The sequence below is a fragment of the Panthera pardus genome, unplaced genomic scaffold, assembly GCF_024362965.1.
Source record: "Panthera pardus isolate Hobbes unplaced genomic scaffold, ASM2436296v1 HiC_scaffold_24, whole genome shotgun sequence".
NCBI lineage: Eukaryota > Metazoa > Chordata > Mammalia > Carnivora > Felidae > Panthera > Panthera pardus.
The window spans coordinates 44,684,423-44,701,919 of NW_026526810.1; the positions used below are offsets into that span (position 1 = coordinate 44,684,423).

The window sequence follows — 17,497 nt, forward strand, 5'->3', positions numbered from 1 at the left end:
AGGCATGTATTGTTTTTCTTCTGAGGGATTGTAGGAGGTTCCCAAATCCCTAGGTTTCTCTCCCCTCTATGTCTTTGACCAGACTCCGTTCCACTGTGGACATGAGCAGGCAGTGGGCAGGGAAGATGTGGCTGCAGGGGGTTGAACTGACTATCCTCTGTCCGGCCTGGGCATGCTCGGCTCTGAATTTAGACTCTTAAGAGAAAGGCCAAAATCAATGTGTCGGTGTGCTTACAAGCCTGCATCATGTTGCTATTTACAGTAATGACTATTGATTCTGTTATTTACTTATAAAGAAAGTCTTCTTTTTCACTATGTAAAACACAGAGATCTAGATCTGCCTAAAACTGAACAGCATCTGAATTCTGCACTATTGAATGTGTTTAGTAGCTGTTGTGGTAGGCAGTTGCTGTACAACCTGATCAAGGGGGGGCCCAGAACCATCTTTTGGAGCAGAGTCCCTAATGGTCAGGCCCCTGGGAAATAGTAAAAATGGCAACTTAAGAGTTTGCAAAGGGCTTTCCTGTCCAGCACCTCCCTCCATGGAAGCTTCTATTTCTCCCAGCATGCCTTAGCATCTTCAGGAGTGTGTGGGTTTTTGTTATTTCTGTTTAAGCCTTAGAATGTCATTGAGCACACACTGCCTGGTTTCTAAGGGGCATGGTGTTGCCTCTGTGCCCCGCCCCCCCCCCCCCCCCCCCCCCCCCGTCAGAGACCATAGTTCTTCTTTACTTGTAAAGAAGGAGGCCTGGGGTGCCTTGTGCCTAAAGCGACCATTTGCACAGATTATTCTTGGCGTTTAAAAGGCTGTAGATTCTGGGGCACCTGGGTGGCTCAGTTGGTTAAGCATCTGACTTCAGTTCAGGTCACAATGTCACAGTTCATGGGTTCAAGCCCTGCTTTGGGCTCTGTGCTGACGGCTGGAGCCTGGAGCCTGCTTTGGATTCCTTATCTCCCTCTCTCTCTACCCTTCTCCTGCTTTGCTCTGTCTCTCTCTCTCTGTCTCTCTTTCTCAAAAATAAACATTAAAAAAATTTTTTTAAGGTTATAGATTTCAAGTGACAGAATTTTCATGGGCAGTGTCAGGGCCCATGTTTCCCCCACAAAATCACACGGGATCAAACAGGAAAGAAGACCAGCACTCACATGTACTTTAGGAATCATCTAGTCCCATCCTCTCCCTTCACAGATGGGGAGAGACTGAGGGAGGACAAATGGCAGGGCTACATGAGGCCGCACGTCTTGCTGGTGTTGGAACCAGGACCAGGGCCTATGTCTGTCATGGAAATAAGACCACAAATTCAGAAGGTTTTGAATTGTGGCTTTCTTGTTTGCCTGTCTACATGCAGGAGAATGCAGGAGCCAGGAGCAGGAACTGCTACATCTTGTTCTCATAGCTTCCATGTTACGGGTTCTGTGTTATCTGTGAGCACAACTCAGCATCACCCTGTGCACACCTGCCCCCACTCACACCTTCCCAGGAATGGTTTCAGGCCCCACAGGGCCCAGCGGCTGTCGTACACTCACAAGGAGACACATATGACATACATGTTGAATCATTTAAGAATAGATTTTGAAAATAGGGGGAATTTGAGTAAATAGGTTGAAGAATATAACTGCAGTGAAATTCAGACTGACCTTTCAAAGAAAATGAGCTCCAATATTCATTCACAAGAACGAGGGGAGTACACAATTAAGAAGTAAGTAAAACATTAAGAGTATTGTTTTGCTGGTTGAGATTTTTAGCTTTCCAAATATACAACATACTGTTCAGCTGATTATGGGGGAGCTGAGTCTCTTTGTCAGTCTCCAGCTGATCGTCACCTCACATCACTGCTCTTTGAAGTTGTAATGGAATTGAGCAGGAACCTGAATCGTTTCATTTTGTGAAAACTAAAGGTTAATACATGTATGTAGAAACACTGCTTGTTCCTTCTATGAACCTTGCGTACTGTGTTTCAGGAGCACGCGGTCACTATGCCCTGCACGTGGGTGATGGCTTGTGCATATGCCCCATCAGGATGCGCCATTGCATGCGGGTGAGTAGGGGCCACAGCAGCTTTTCAGATGTCCTGTTAGCCATAAAACACCGTTCGATGGGCAAAAACAAACACACAAAAACTTGTTTTTGTTATTTACTGGTTAAGTAATGTGTTAACTTCCTCCCTGAACTTTATCAAAAAAGAAACTATAAAAATCTCTTTCATAATTATTTTCACTACAGACTGACAGTCATTTAAGTTTCAAACCTGCCCGCCTCTACTCTCAAATGCTGTTGGTAGGGACTGGAAATTGGTGTAGACATTTTGGAAAACTTGTTGGTAATATGAAAGAAGCCTTGAAAAATTTATAACCTTTGGGGCACCTGGGTGGCTCAGTTGGTTGACCGTCTGACTTCAGCTTAGGTCATGATCTCACAGTTCACGAGTTGGAGCCCCGCATTGGGCTCTGTGCTGACAGCTCAGAGCCTGGAGCCTGCTTTGGACTCTATGTCTCCCTCTTTCTCTGCCCCTCCCCTGCTTGCACTCTGTCTCTCTCTCAAAAATAAATAAACATTAAAAAAAATTTTTAAAAACCAAAAAACAAGAATTTGTAATCTTTGATCCTAATGATGCCACATCTAAGAACTTTGTTTGAAAGGAATGATCCATAATATATAAAAGCCACATGAGTGATAATATTTATTGTAGTGTTATTTAAAATAAAGCAAAAATAGGGTCAAGTAGGGAAGAACAGTATGTCCATCAAAGGAAATTGTTAAGTGAATTGTGGTACATGAATTGAAGAAAATATTTTATACAACCATCAAAAAGAAAACTTCTTAATTATAGTAAGTGAAAAGAGCATTCAGGAAGCCTGGGTGGCTTAGTTGGTTGAGCGTTCAACTTCAGCTCAGGTCATGATCTCATGGCTCATGAGTTTGAGCCGCACATTGGGCTCACTGCTGTCAGCACAGAGCCCGCTTCAGATCCTCTGTCCCCCTCTCTCTCTGCCTCTTCCGCACTGGTTTTCTCTCAAAATAAATAAATAAACTTAAAAAAAAAAAAAGAAAGAGCATCCAGGTGGCTAGGAAGACTGTTTTATTCCCTATTCTCCTGGAGCTCAGTTTAACAGAGTTGGCCCTGAGGACTGCAACCAACCCAATTCCCTTTCCCTGTGTTAAACGGTTCTGGAACCATTCAAAGTATTTCTACAGTAGGAGCCCAGCCATGTTAGGAAAGAGTCAATCACATGTCTGTGATGAACTTACCAGAAAATCCAGTAGCAGTTCTTTGTGGATGATAGGACTATGGGTTTTTTTAAAATAGTTTTCTCTATTTTCAAGTTTTCAAAATAAGTGTATGTTATTTTTATAATCAGGAGAAAATAGTTTTATTTCAAAAGTGAAAATCCTTGGCCTTGAAACAAAAAGTTTGGAGCATTCTCCAGCCAGGGTCACACCAGTGCTCATCCCCAATGTCCCTCCCTTTGGGTGGTGTTTGGGGGCATCTTTCCATTAACTCTCCATTTGCCAAGACCCTGTGTGCCTTTGGAACCCATGGTCACACACACGTATTACATATTTTCTAATTATTTAAATAATTCAAGAGTAAGTTGTATTTCCATCTTATAACTGAATGGTAATATTCATATAAAATTCATTTCCATTTACTTCTTGAAATGGTTTGAGGTAAGCACAATAAAAGACACACACATACATATGTGATTTATATGTGTGTGTGTGTGTGTGTGTAGGTATTTATATATGTCATATATATAAAAAATTTATCTATATGCTATATATATAAAACATTATATATGTGTATGCATACACACACGCACACACACACACACACACACACACACAAACTATCAGGTAAGTACAAAGGAGTTCAGCCAGCTGGACAGTTAGAAGGCACAGTCCCCACAAGACTTCTGTCCCTTCAGATACCAGCCACAAATTTGAGAGTCCCCACAACCATTCTCAGGTTTGAAAATTTTCTAGAACAATCACAGAACTCTGGGAAGTGCTATACTTAGGCTCACAATGAAAGGATACAAATTAGAGCCAAAGAAAGAGGTGCATAGGGCAGAGTCCAGGAGGGGTCCAAACCTGGAACTTCCAGGTGTCCCCTCCCTGTGGAGTCACAGATGGCATCACCTCCTCCTGGCCACCATGTGTGATGATACGCAGAGTATTATCAGCCAGGGAAACTCCTCTGAGCCTCTGGTGTCCAGAGTTTTTACTGGGGCTCAATCACATACTCCCCATGTGGCTGACCCTCAGTCTCCAGTGTGTCCTCGAGGTTTAGACTAATACCTTCAGTTTCTAGTTCCTCCAGAGGAGGTCAGAACTTACAGAGATTGGAAGTCATAGTGCATCTCCTAAAGCCCCCACCAGAAATCACACTGTTAAGACTATTGGCCAGAACTGCTCCCGTCAGACAAGCCATTCCTGGGACTCAGAGATGACCTCCCAGTAGCTGAAGGCAAAAGCCAACCTCTCATTAGGTAAGATCAGTTCTTTCTCATTAGGAATAATAAATATTCTGCATTTTAAAAAACCCTGGAGTAATATGTTTCTAACTGGGCATTGATGTTAGCAGATACATAGAGTTGGGTGAGTTACATGATTTCTCAGTATTTGACACTGAGATACTAGCTGTCTGGTTCTGCATTACAAAAAGAATATGTTGGGTAGATCCTTCTGCAATATGCAATGGATATAATAACATAGTGAACAAGGTCTTTCACAGTAATTTAGAAAATGATTCTCTCGGATATGTCTTATTTGAACCCTCACTAAATAGAACCCAGTGGGAACATGTCCATGAGGATGAGGGGCAGGCAGGGAAGAGAACAATTTTACAAGGCCCAGGTGGACACATTTGTGGTGACAGTGTGGCAGAGAGAAAAAGCTCAGAGAGGAGGGATGGCTGGTGCCTTAATCTCAGTCACATCTGTTTCCCAGCCCTGGCATATGGTAGCTGGTCAGCACCTGCACTGGCTGCCTCGCACCTTGTTATGAAACAGAAGTGGAAGTAGTTCAAGGTGTAACTATTGGTGAAATATTAACAAATATGTAAAATATGGGGTCCACTGGATGAGGAGAGAGCATTAAAAATGAAACTGAGAGACTGAATCCCCATCGTAGACAAAAGCACCATCTCCCTCGCTCAGACCTTCCTTAGAACTGCCAAGAGCCACCGTGATTAACTTGCCTTTCTAGTGATGATCTAATGAGATGTTTCTCGACTGTGGCTTTGTGACACCCCTGTAACTCCGTGATCACACAGACCCACATCTCTGCCACATTCTCAATTTTTTTTTAGGGAATAATGGGGATATTTTTATCTCCATCTGCCTGACTTGTGGGTCTATTTCTTAGTTGCTTCCAAACTTAAAAGCTAAACTCTAACAGTATTGACACAATCCTCTTCTCAAAAAAAAAATGTGTTAATTGATTTTATTTATATGTAAGTTTTTTTTTTTTATTTGAAAACCAGATCCCCAAGAAGACTTCACTCAGGAATTGTACACTTGATATGAACACCTGTTCACAAGGCACTGGACTGAGTGTCCTGGGGAATTTAAAGATGAATAGGATAGGGGCACCTGGGTGGCTCAGTCGGTTAAACGTCCCACTCTTGATTTCAGCTGAGATCATGATCTCGCGATTCTTGGGATCGAGCTGGACCTCGGGCTCTGTGCTGACAATGCAGAGCCTGCTTGGGATTCTCCCTCTCTCTGCCCACATGTTCTCTCTCTCTCTCTCTCTCTCTCTCTCTCTCTCTCTCTCTCTCTCTCAAAATAAATAAATAAACAAACATAGTGCCTGCCTCCAACCAAGTAGAATATAAAGATAACAATTATGACCACTTACTGAGCCTCTATCCTATGTCTAGAGCCATTCTGAACTCTTTATGCTTCTTTACAACAGCCCCTTGTAAAAGGTGGGTGGCATCCACTCCATTTTATAGTTGAGGAAACTAAGGCTCAGAGAACCTTAACAAACATAAGCAAGATTACAAAATGAGTTAGACACTAAACCAGAGATTCAACATCAGATGCATCACACTGCAAGCTTCTCTGCTTCTCATAGTGCAAATAATTCAAAATAATAAGTATCCCAACAGAGCTACAGAAACTACTCTGAAGCCTCGGCATGGGAGAAAGCCTTCCACCCTGAGGTCTGGGGAAGCCCATGGTCCACAGCATGCTGGTTCAATGGCACAGCCTAACTGCAAATCATTCTTACCCACAAGCTTATGAATTACTGGTAATAGACTTCCCAAGTCCACACCTGCCTCTTTGAGCAGCTGGAAAGGTTAAGGGACACCCTAGCATCCCCAGGGCCTCAGAAGAGAGCTCCTAAACATCGTTCCCCACTAAAAGGAAGCAAGGCTCCTTGGAGTAAGGCTGATTTAGGTCTGGGACAGGAAAGGAAGGCCTCTTTAGAGCCTGGGGGATTTTCTTGTTCCAGAAAGCAAGGAAATATTCAAGGACCAATGGAGTCCTATCAAAAGGAAACAGGAGCTGCTTGAAGGGGCCCCCACTGTCCAAATTTGGGACAATTTGAGCATCACATGGAATAGTGATAGTAATGGATTATAACAGAGTTGAAGAGAAAAAGGAATCCATTTCTTAGGGATGATCAAATCAGGAGGTCACCCTTTTGTACCCCTAAAGTAATATTTGATTCAAACAAGCATAGTCTTGCTGAAGCCTTTGCATGAAAGGTTGTTGGAAAGCAGGATATTCACATGGTCTTGAAGTGTCAAACCCAAACTATTACTAATTATAAACAAGTCACATTTACCATGGAAAGATATAATGCTTTGACCAAGTCATCAAAGTTGGCATCACCAATTTTAAGACAAGAGGCATCACAAACCTCTGAAGTGAAGCAGTAAGAAAGAAGTACACAATGTCACCTTTATACTATTATTGCCAAAAAAAAGTTATACTTGAAAATAGCCATTAAGAAACAATGTGGAGCACCTGGATGGCTCAGTCACTTGAGCGTCCGCCTTCAGCTCAGGTCATGATCTTGCAGTTTGTGAGTTGGAGCCCCACATCAGGCTCACTGCTGTCAGCCTGTCAGCACAGAGCCCACTTTGGGTACTCTGTCCCCCTCTCTCTGCCCTTCTCCCCGCTTAAGCTGTCTCTCTCAATAAATTTTGAAAAAAGCAAAGAAACAATGTGACAAGTCCAGATTGTATGTGACATTCTATAAAACACTTGGCCTGGGGCACCTGGGTGGCTCAGTCGGTTAAGCGGCCGACTTTGGCTCAGGTCATGATCTCGCGGTCCGTGGGTTCGAGCCCCGCGTTGGGCTCTGTGCTGACAGCTCAGAGCCTGAAGCCTGTTTCAGATTCTGTGTCTCCCTCTCTCTGACCCTCCCCCATTCATGCTCTGTCTCTCTCTGTCTCAAAAATAAATAAACGTTAAAAAAAATTTAAAAAAAAAAAAAAAACACTTGGCCTAAGATCTCTTGTCATGAACAACAACAAAAAAGAGGTAGAGGGTCTGTTCTAAATTAAAAGATCTTAGGGGTGCCTGGGTGGCTCATTAGGTTAAGCGTCCAACTTTGGCTCAGGTCATAATCTCACAGCTCATGAGTTCAAATCCCGCATTGGGCTCTGAGCTGTCAGCACAGAGCCTGCTTCCAATTCTATCTCCGTCTCTCTCTGCCTCTCCCCTGCTTGTGCTCTGTCTCCCTCTCTCTCTCTCAAAAATAAACATTTAAAAAATTAAATTAAAGGATCTTAAAAAGATACAAAAAACAGTGCAATATCTGAACCTTGCTTGGGCCCTGGATCTTGGGGGCAATTGGGCAAGATTGAATACAGATGACCTCTTCCACGGTGTTAGGGAATTTGTGTTAGTTTTCTAAATGTGATAATGATTTAGTGGCCACCTAGGAGAATGTTCTGTTTTATAGAAAATGTATATTTGCATATTGAAGTATTTAGATGTAATATGTCACGTCTGCACTTCCCTTCAAATGGTTCAGAATTTTCTCCTACAAATATGGCAAAACCAAAGTTACTAAACATAAGTCAGGGGATCTGGGTGTTCATTGTCCTATTTTTCTTTCAATTTTACTGTACATTTGAAAATCTTCCAAATAAAAGTTGGGGGAAAGTTTACAATATATGATGCTGCCAAAGGGAAACATTTTGAAAATGTGCGTGTGCATGAGAATGTATACATGTATTCTATTGCCTTATATTAGCATTTGACACTTCTTTCTTTCCATGCTAGTGGTTTGGATAATAAGTGTTCTGTGTATCCACTGACATTTGACAAAAATGAAAACATGGCTGCCAAAAAGAAGTCAGTCGCTATGCATACCAACTACCTGTCTGCCTGCAGCTTCACCAACTCAGACATGCAAGTAAGTAAACGGCCATGTGGTGGGGCAGCCTGCTGGAGAGCAGGGGAAGTGGCAGAGGACTAAGAAGGAGTGGCAAGGAGAGGAAGCTTTCCAGTGTCCTCTATCATTATTACTGTTATTGTTACTGTTATTATTATTATCATCTTGTTCAAGTATAATTAACATACAGTGTTATATTTCAGATGTACAATATAGCAATTCATCAGTTCTATGCATTTCCCATTGCTCATTATGATAAATGTGCTCTTAATCCCCTTTATTTCACCCCATCCCTCACTACCTCCCTCCCCTCTGGCAACCGCCAGTTTGTTCTCTGCATTAAGAGTCTGTTTTTTGAAGGACGCCTGGGTGGCTCAGTCAGTTAAGCGTCCAACTCTTGATTTTGGCTCAGGTTGTGATCCCAGGGTGGTGGGATTGAGCCCCGCATAGGTCTCGGCACCGAGTGTGGAGACTGTTTGGGATTCTGTCTTTCTCTCCCTCTCTGCCCCCTCCCTCACTCATGCACACTCTCTCAAAATATATAAATAAACTTAAAAATAAAGAAAACCATTTCATTTACAATTACATCGAAAAGAATAAAATACCTAGGAATAACTTCACCAAGGAGGTGAAAGCTCTGTACTCTGAAAACTATAAAACATTGTTGAAAAAACTGAAGATGACACAAATAAATGGAAACATATTCCATTCTCTAGACCCAATATTGTTAAAATATCCATTCTACCAAAAGCAATCTACAGATTTAATACAATCTATTAAAATACCAAGAACATTTTTGAGAGAACTAGAACAATCCTAAAACTTATATGGAACCACAAAAGACACCAAATAGCCAAAGAAATCTTGAGAAAGAAGAACAAAACTGGAGGTATCAAAATCCTAGATTTCAAGATATACTACAAAGCTGTAGTAATCAAAACAGTATGGTACTGGCACAAAAATAGATGCATAGGTCGATGGAACAGAATAGAGTCCAAAAATCCATCCACACTTTTATGGTCAATTCATCTACAGCAAAGCAGGTAAGAATATACAATGGGGGAAAAGACAGTCTCTTCAACAAATGGTGCTAGGGAGATTTGGCGGTTGGGAAGATGGCAGCGTAGGAGGACGCTGGGCTCACCGCGTCCCGCTGACCACTTAGATTCCACCTACACCTGCCTAAATAACCCAGAAAACCGCCAGAAGACTAGCAGAACGGAGCCAAGCGCAGATGAGAGGCCCACGGAAGAGGGTAGGAAGGGCAGCGAGGTGGTGCTGTGCTCCACAGACTGGTGTGAGGGAGCCGGGGCGGAGGAGTGGCCCGCCGGCCAAGCAGAGCCCTCAAGTCTGGCTGGCAAAAGCGGAGGGGCTGGATGGAGTGTGTTCCGACAGCAAGCAGGACTTGACATCTGGAAGGTTATAAGCTAACAGCTCTGCTCAGAGAGCAGGAAGCCTGGAGGACAAGGGGAGGGAGAGTTGTTGAGCCCTGGATGACAGAGCTCAGCTTGGCGGGGAACAAAGGCGCTCGCCAGCGCCACCTCCCTCACCCATCCCCCAGCCAAAATCCCAAAGGGAACGAGTTCCTGCCAGGGAACTTGCTTGCACCGCGCAAACACCCAAAGCTGTGCTTCTGCGGATCCATCCCTCCAGCGGGTCTGACTCCCTCCTGGTGCCGCAGGGCCCCTCCTGAAGCGGATCTCCGAAGGAAAAGCAAGCTGAGCCTGCCCCTCCCGCCGCTGTGCACCTTGCCAATCCACCCCAGCTAATAGGCCAGATCCCCAGCACCACAAGCCTGTCAGTGTGCAAGTAGCCCAGATGGGCCACGCCACCTCACAGTGAATCCCGCCCCTAGGAGAGGGGAAGAGAAGGCACACACCAGTATGACTGTGGCCCCAGTGGTGGGCTGGGGGCAGACATCAGGTCTGACTGCGGCCCCGCCCACCAACGCAAGTTAGTCAAGACAGCACAGGGGAAGTGCCCTGCAGGTCCGCACCACTCCAGGGACTATCCAAAATGACAAAACGGAAGAATTCCCCTCAAAAAAACCTCCAGGAAATAACAACAACTAACGAACTGATCAAAAAGGATTTAAACAATATAACAGAAAGTGAATTTAGAATAATAGTCATAAAATTAATCGCTGGGCTTGAAAACAGTATAGAGGACAGCAGAGAATCTATTGCTACAGAGATCAAGGGACTAAGGAACAGTCAGGAGGAGCTAAAAAATGCTATAAACGAGCTGCAAAATAAATTGGAAGCAACCACGGCTCGGATTGAAGAGGCAGAGGAGAGAATAGGTGAACTAGAAGATAAAATTATGGAAAAAGAGGAAGCTGAGAAAAAGATAAAAAAATCCAGAGGTATAAGGGGAAAATTAGAGAACTAAGTGATGCACTAAAGAGAAATAATCTACGCATAATTGGTATTCCAGAGGAGGAAGAGAGAGAGAAAGGTGCTGAAGGTGTACTTGAAGAAATAATAGCTGAGAACTTCCCTGATCTAGGGAAGGAAAAAGGCATTGAAATCCAACAGGCACAGAGAACTCCCTTCAGACGTACTTGAATCGATCTTCTGCACGACATATCATAGTGAAACTGGCAAAATACAAGGATAAAGAGAAAATTCTGAAAGCAGTTAGAGATAAACGTGCTCTAACATATAAAGGGAGACCTATAAGACTCGTGACCGATCTCTCTATTGAAACTTGGCAGGCCAGAAAGGAATGGCAGGAGATCTTCAATGTGATGAACAGAAAAATTATGCAGCTGAGAATCCTTTATCCAGCAAGTCTGTCATTTAGAATAGAAGGAGAGATAAAGATCTTCCCAAACAAACAAAAACTGAAGGAATTCGTCACCACTAAACCAGCCCTACAAGAGATCCTAAGGGGGATCCTGTGACACAAAGTACCAGATACATCACTACAAGCATGAAACCTACAGACATCACAATGACTCTAAACCCATGTCTTTCTATAATAACACTGAATGTAAATGGACTAAATGCGCCAACCAAAAGACATAGGGTATCAGAATGGATAAAAAAACAAGACCCATCTATTTGCTGTCTACAAGAGACTCATTTTAGACCTGAGGACACCTTCAGATTGAGAGTGAGGGGATGGAGAACTATTTATCATGCCACTGGAAGTCAAAAGAAAGATGGAGTAGCCATACTTATATCAGACAAACTAGACTTTAAATTAAAGGCTGTAACAAGAGATGAAGAAGGGCATTATATAATAATCACAGGGTCTATCCATCAGGAAGAGCTAACAATTATAAATGTCTATGCGCCGAATACAGGAGCCCCCATATATATAAAACAATTACTCACAAACATAAGCAACCTTATTGATAAGAATGTGGTCATTGCAGGGGACTTTAACACTCCACTTACAGAAATGGATAGATCATCTGGACACACGGTAAATAAAGAAACAAGAGCCCTGAATGATACATTGGATCAGATGGACTTGACAGATAGATTTAGAACTCTGCATCCCAAAGCAACAGAATATACTTTCTTCTCGAGTGCACATGGAACATTCTCCAAGATAGATCACATACTGGGTCACAAAACAGCCCTTCATAAGTATACAAGAATTGAGATCATACCATGCACACTTTCAGACCACAATGCTGTGAAGCTTGTAAACAACCACAGGAAAAAGTCTGGAAAACCTCCAAAAGCATGGAGGTTAAAGAACACCCTACTAAAGAATGAGTGGGTCAACCAGGCAATTAGAGAAGAAATTTAAAAATATATGGAAACAAACAAAAATGAAAATACAACAATTCAAATGCTTTGGGATGCAGCGAAGACAGTCCTGAGAGGAAAAAACATTGCAATCCGGGCCTATCTCAAGAAACAAGAAAAACCCCAAATACAAAATCTAATAGCACACCTAAAGGAAATAGAAGCAGAACAGCAAAGGCAGCCTAAACCCAGCAGAAGAAGAGAAATAATAAAGATCAGAGCAGAAATAAACAATATAGAATCTAAAAAAAACTGTAGAGCAGATCAACGAAACCAAGAGTGGGTTTTTTGAAAAAATAAACAAAATTGATAAACCTCTAGCCAGGCTTCTCACAAAGAAAAGGGAGATGACCCAAATAGATAAAATCATGAATGAAAATGGAATTATTACAACCAATCCCTCAGAGATACAAGAAGTTATCAGGGAATACTATGAAAAATTATATGTCAACAATCTGGACAACCTGGAAGAAATGGACAAATTCCTAAACACCCACACACTTCCAAAACTCAATCAGGAGGGAATAGAAAGCTTGAACAGACCCATAAGCAGCGAAGAAATTGAATCAGTTATCAAAAACCTCCCAACAAATAAGAGTCCAGGACCAGATGGCTTCCCAGGGGAGTTCTACCAGACATTGAAAGCAGAGATAATACCTATCCTTCTCAAGCTATTTCAAAAAATAGAAAGGGAAGGAAAACTTCCAGACTCATTCTATGAAGCCAGTATTACTTTGATTCCTAAACCAGACAGAGACCCAGTAAAAAAAGAGAACTACAGGCCAATATCCCTGATGAATATGGATGCAAAAATTCTCAATAAGATACTAGCAAATCGAATTCAACAGCGTATAAAAAGAATTATTCACCATGATCAAGTGGGATTCATTCCTGGGCTGCAGGGCTGGTTCAACTTCGCACATCAATCAACATTATACATCACATTAAAGAAAGAAAATGATCCTGTCAATCGATGCAGAAAAGGCGTTTGACAAAATTCAGCACCCTTTCTTAATAAAAACCCTCGAGAAAGTCGGGATAGAAGGATCATACTTAAACATCATAAAAGCCATTTATGAAAAGCCCACAGCTAATATCATCCTCAATGGGAAAAACTGAGAGCTTCTTCCCTGAGATCAGGAACACGACAGGGATGTCCACTCTCACCGCTGTTGTCTAACATAGTGTTGGACGTTCTAGCATCAGCAATCAGACAACAAAAGGAAATCAAAGGCATCAAAATTGGCAAAGATGAAGTTAAGCTTTCACTTTTTGCAGATGACATGATATTATACATGGAAAATCCGATAGACTCCACAAAAAGTCTGCTAGAACTGATACATGAATTTAACAAAGTTGCAGGATACAAAATGTACAGAAATCAGTTGCATTCTTATACACTAATAATGAAGCAACAGAAAGACAAATAAAGAAACTGATCCCATTCACAATTGCACCAAGAAGCATAAAATACCTAGGGATAAATCTAACCAAAGATGTAAAAGATCTGTATGCTGAAAACTATAGAAAGGTTATGAAGGAAATTGAAGAAGATACAAAGAAATGGAAAAACATTCCGTGCTCATGGATTGGAAGAATAAATATTGTCAAAATGTCAATACTACCCAAAGCTATCTACACATTCAATGCAATCCCAATCAAAATTGCACCAGCATTCTTCTCGAAACTAGAACAAGCAATCCTAAAATTCATTTGGAACCACAAAAGGCCCCGAATAGCCAAAGTAATTTTGAAGAAGAAGACCTAAGCAGGAGGCATCACAATCCCAGACGTTAGCCTCTACTACAAAGCTGTAATCATCAAGACAGCATGGTATTGGCACAAAAACAGACACATCGACCAATGGAATAGAAAAGAAACCCCAGAACTAGACCCACAAACGTATGGCCAACTAATCTTTGACAAAGCAGGAAAGAACATCCAATGGAAAAAAGACAGTCTCTTTAACAAATGGTGCTGGGAGAACTGGACAGCAACATGCAGAAGATTGAAACTAGACCACTTTTTCATGCCATTCACAAAAATAAACTCAAAATGGATAAAGGACCTGAATGTGAGACAGGAAACCATCAAAACCCTAGAGGAGAAAGCAGGAAAAGACCTCTCTGACCTTAGTCGTAGCAATTTCTTACTTGACACATCCCCAAAGGTCAGGGAATTAAAAGCAAAAATGAACTACTGGGACCTTATGAAGGTAAAAAACTTCTGCACAGCAAAGGAAACAACCAACAAAACTAAAAGGCAACCAACGGAATGGGAAAAGATATTTGCAAATGACATATCGGACAAAGGGCTACTATCCAAAATCTGTAAAGAGTTCACCAAACTCCACACCCGAAAAACAAATAACCCAGTGAAGAAATGGGCAGAAAACATGAATAGATACTTCTCTAAAGAAGACATCCGGATGGCCAACAGGCACATGAAAAGATGCTCAACGTCGCTCCTCATGAGGGAAATACACATCAAAACCACAGTCAGATATCACCTCACGCCAGTCAGAGTGAAATGAAAATCAGGAAACTATAGATGCTGGAGAGGATGTGGAGAAACGGGAACCCTCTTGCACTGTTGGTGGGAATGCAAACTGGTGCAGCTGCTCTGGAAAACAGTGTGGAGGTTCCTCAAAAAATTAAAAATAGACCTACCCTATGACCCAGCAATAGCACTGCTAGGAATTTACCCAAGGGATACAGGAGTACTGATGCATAGGGGCACTTGTACCCCAATGTTTATAGCAGCACCCTCAACAATAGCCAAATTATGGAAAGAGCTTAAATGTCCATCAACTGACGAATGGATAAAGAAATTGTGGTTTATGTACACAATGGAGTACTATGTGGCAATGAGAAAGAATGAAATATGGCCCTTTGTAGCAATGTGGATGGAACTGGAGAGTGTGATGCTAAGTGAAATAAGCCATACAGAGAAAGACAGATACCATATGGTTTCACTCTTATGTGGATCCTGAGAAACTTAACAGAAGACCATGGGGGAGGGGAAGGAAAAAAAAAAAAAAAAGAGGTTAGAGTGGGAGAGAGCCAAAGCATAAGAGACTGTTAAAAACTGAGAACAAACTGAGGGTTGATGGGGGTGGGAGGGAGGGGAGGGTGGGTGATAGGTATTGAGGAGGGCACCTTTTGGGATGAGCACTGGGTGTTGTATGAAAACCAATTTGACAATAAATTTCATATATTGAAAAAAAATGGTGCTAGGAAAACTGGACAGCAACATGTTAAAGAATGAAACTGGACCACTTTCTTATACCATACACAAAAATAAACTCAAAATGGATTAAAGAGTTAAACATGAGAACTGAAAACATAAAATTCCTAGAAGAAAACATAGGCAGTAATTTCTTTCTCTGCACTGACAGTGCCGAGCCCGATGCAGGGCTCAAACTCATCAACTGTGAGATCGTGACCTGAGCCGAATGCAGAGTTGGATTCTTAACTGACTAAGAATGGAATTGTTTTCTTAATTTCTCTTTCTGCTGCTTCACTATTAGTGTATAGAAATGCAACAGATTTCTGTATATTAAGTTTGTATCCTGCAACTTTACTGAATTCATTTATCAGTTCTAGTAGTTTTTTTGCTAGAGTCTTTAGGGTTTTCTATATATACTCTAATGTCATCTGTAAATAGTGACAGTTTAACTTCTTTCTTACCAATTTGGATGCCTTTTCTTTCTTTTTCTTGTCTGATTGTTGTAGCTAGGACTTCCAGTACTATGTTAAGTAAAAAGGTTGAGAGTGGACATCCTGTCTTGTTCCTGATCTTAGAGGAAAAACTGTCAGTTTTACACCTTTGAATATGATGTTAGCTGTGTGTTTTTCATTTATGGCCTTAATTATGTTGTGATATGTTCCCTCTAAGCCTACTTTGTTGAGAGTTTTTATCATGAATAGATGTTAAAGACTGTCAAATGCTTTTTATTCATCTACTGAGATGATCATAAGCTTTTCCTCCTCTCTCTTGTTAATGTCAGGTATCATATTGATTGGCTTGTGAATATTGAACCACCCTGATCTCTGGAATAAATCCTACTTGATCATGATTTTTTAAAATATATTGTTGGATTCAGTTTCAGTTTGCTAATATTTTGTTGAGGATTTTTGCATCTGTGTTTATCAGAGATATTGGCCTGTGGTTTTCTTTTTTTGTGGTGCCTTTATCTAGTTTTGGTATCAGGACAATGCTAGTTTTGTAGAATGAATTTGGAGCTTTCCTTCCTCTTCTATTTTTTGGAACAGTTGGAGAAGAATAGGTATTAACTCTTCTTTAAATAGTTGGTAGAATTCACCTGTGAATCCATCTGGCCCTGGATTTTTGTTTTTTGGGATTTTTTGTTTATTATTATTATTATTACTAACTCAATTTCATTACTAGTAACCAGTCTGTTCAAATTTTCTTTTTTCTTAATTTCTTTACTAAAAGTTTTTTTTATGTTTATTTTTGAGAGACAGAGAGAGACAGAGTGCAAGTGGGGGAGGGGCAGAGAGAGAGGGAGACACAGAATCTGAAGCAGTCTCCAGGTTCTGAACTGTCAGCACAGAACCCAACCCATGAACTATGACATCATGACCCGAGCTGAAGTCAGATGCTTAACCGACTGAACCACCCAGGCACCCTTGTTCAAATTTTCTACTTCTTCCTGACTCTGTTTTGGAAAGTTACATGTTTCTAGGAATTTATCCATTTCTTCTAGATTATCCAATTCATTAGCATATAATTTTTCATAACATCCTCTTAAAATCCTTTGTGTTTTTCTGGTGTCAGTTTTTATTTCTTCTCCTTCATTTCTGATTTTATTTGAATTTTGTCTTTCTTTTTTTTTTTTTTTTTTTTTTTTTTTGTGAGTGAGGCTAAAGGTTTATCAATTTTGTTGATCTTTTCAGAGAACCAGCTCCTGGTTTCATCAATGTGTTCTATTGTTTTTTTAGTCTCTATGTCATTTACTTCTCCTCTGATTTTTATTATTTCCTTCCTTCTACTGGCTTTGGACTTTGTTCTTTTTCTCGTTCGTTTAGGTATAAGATTAAGTTGTTTATTTGAGCTATTTCTTCATTCTTGAAGTATGCCTGTATTGCTATAATTTTCCCTCTTAGAATAGTTTTTGCTGTATCCCAACAATTTTGGCCTATTGTGTTCTATTTTCATTTGTTTCCATGTATTTTTTAATTTCCTCTTTGATTCCTTGGTTGACCCATCCATTAAATATAGCAGCCTGTTTTTTAGCCTCCATGTGTTCTTTCCAGATTTTTTCTTATGATTGATTTCTAGCTTCATACCATTGTGCTTGGAAAAGATGAATGATGTTATTTCAGTCTTTCTGAATTTACTGAAACTTGTT

General features: G+C 41.1%; 1 protein-coding gene across 4 annotated transcripts in view; it reads left to right on the forward strand.

Annotated features, from left to right (window-relative positions):
* The window catches only part of GNB5 (G protein subunit beta 5), a 60,791-nt gene that overhangs the window by 26,221 nt on the left and 17,073 nt on the right, over nt 1-17,497 (forward strand). For all 4 annotated transcript variants that reach the window (XM_019442098.2, XM_019442101.2, XM_019442100.2 and 1 more), the window contains 2 exons: nt 1,963-2,039; nt 8,248-8,380. In XM_019442098.2, the coding sequence (XP_019297643.1) occupies nt 1,963-2,039; nt 8,248-8,380 (210 nt within the window). The remainder of the gene's footprint in view (nt 1-1,962; nt 2,040-8,247; nt 8,381-17,497) is intronic.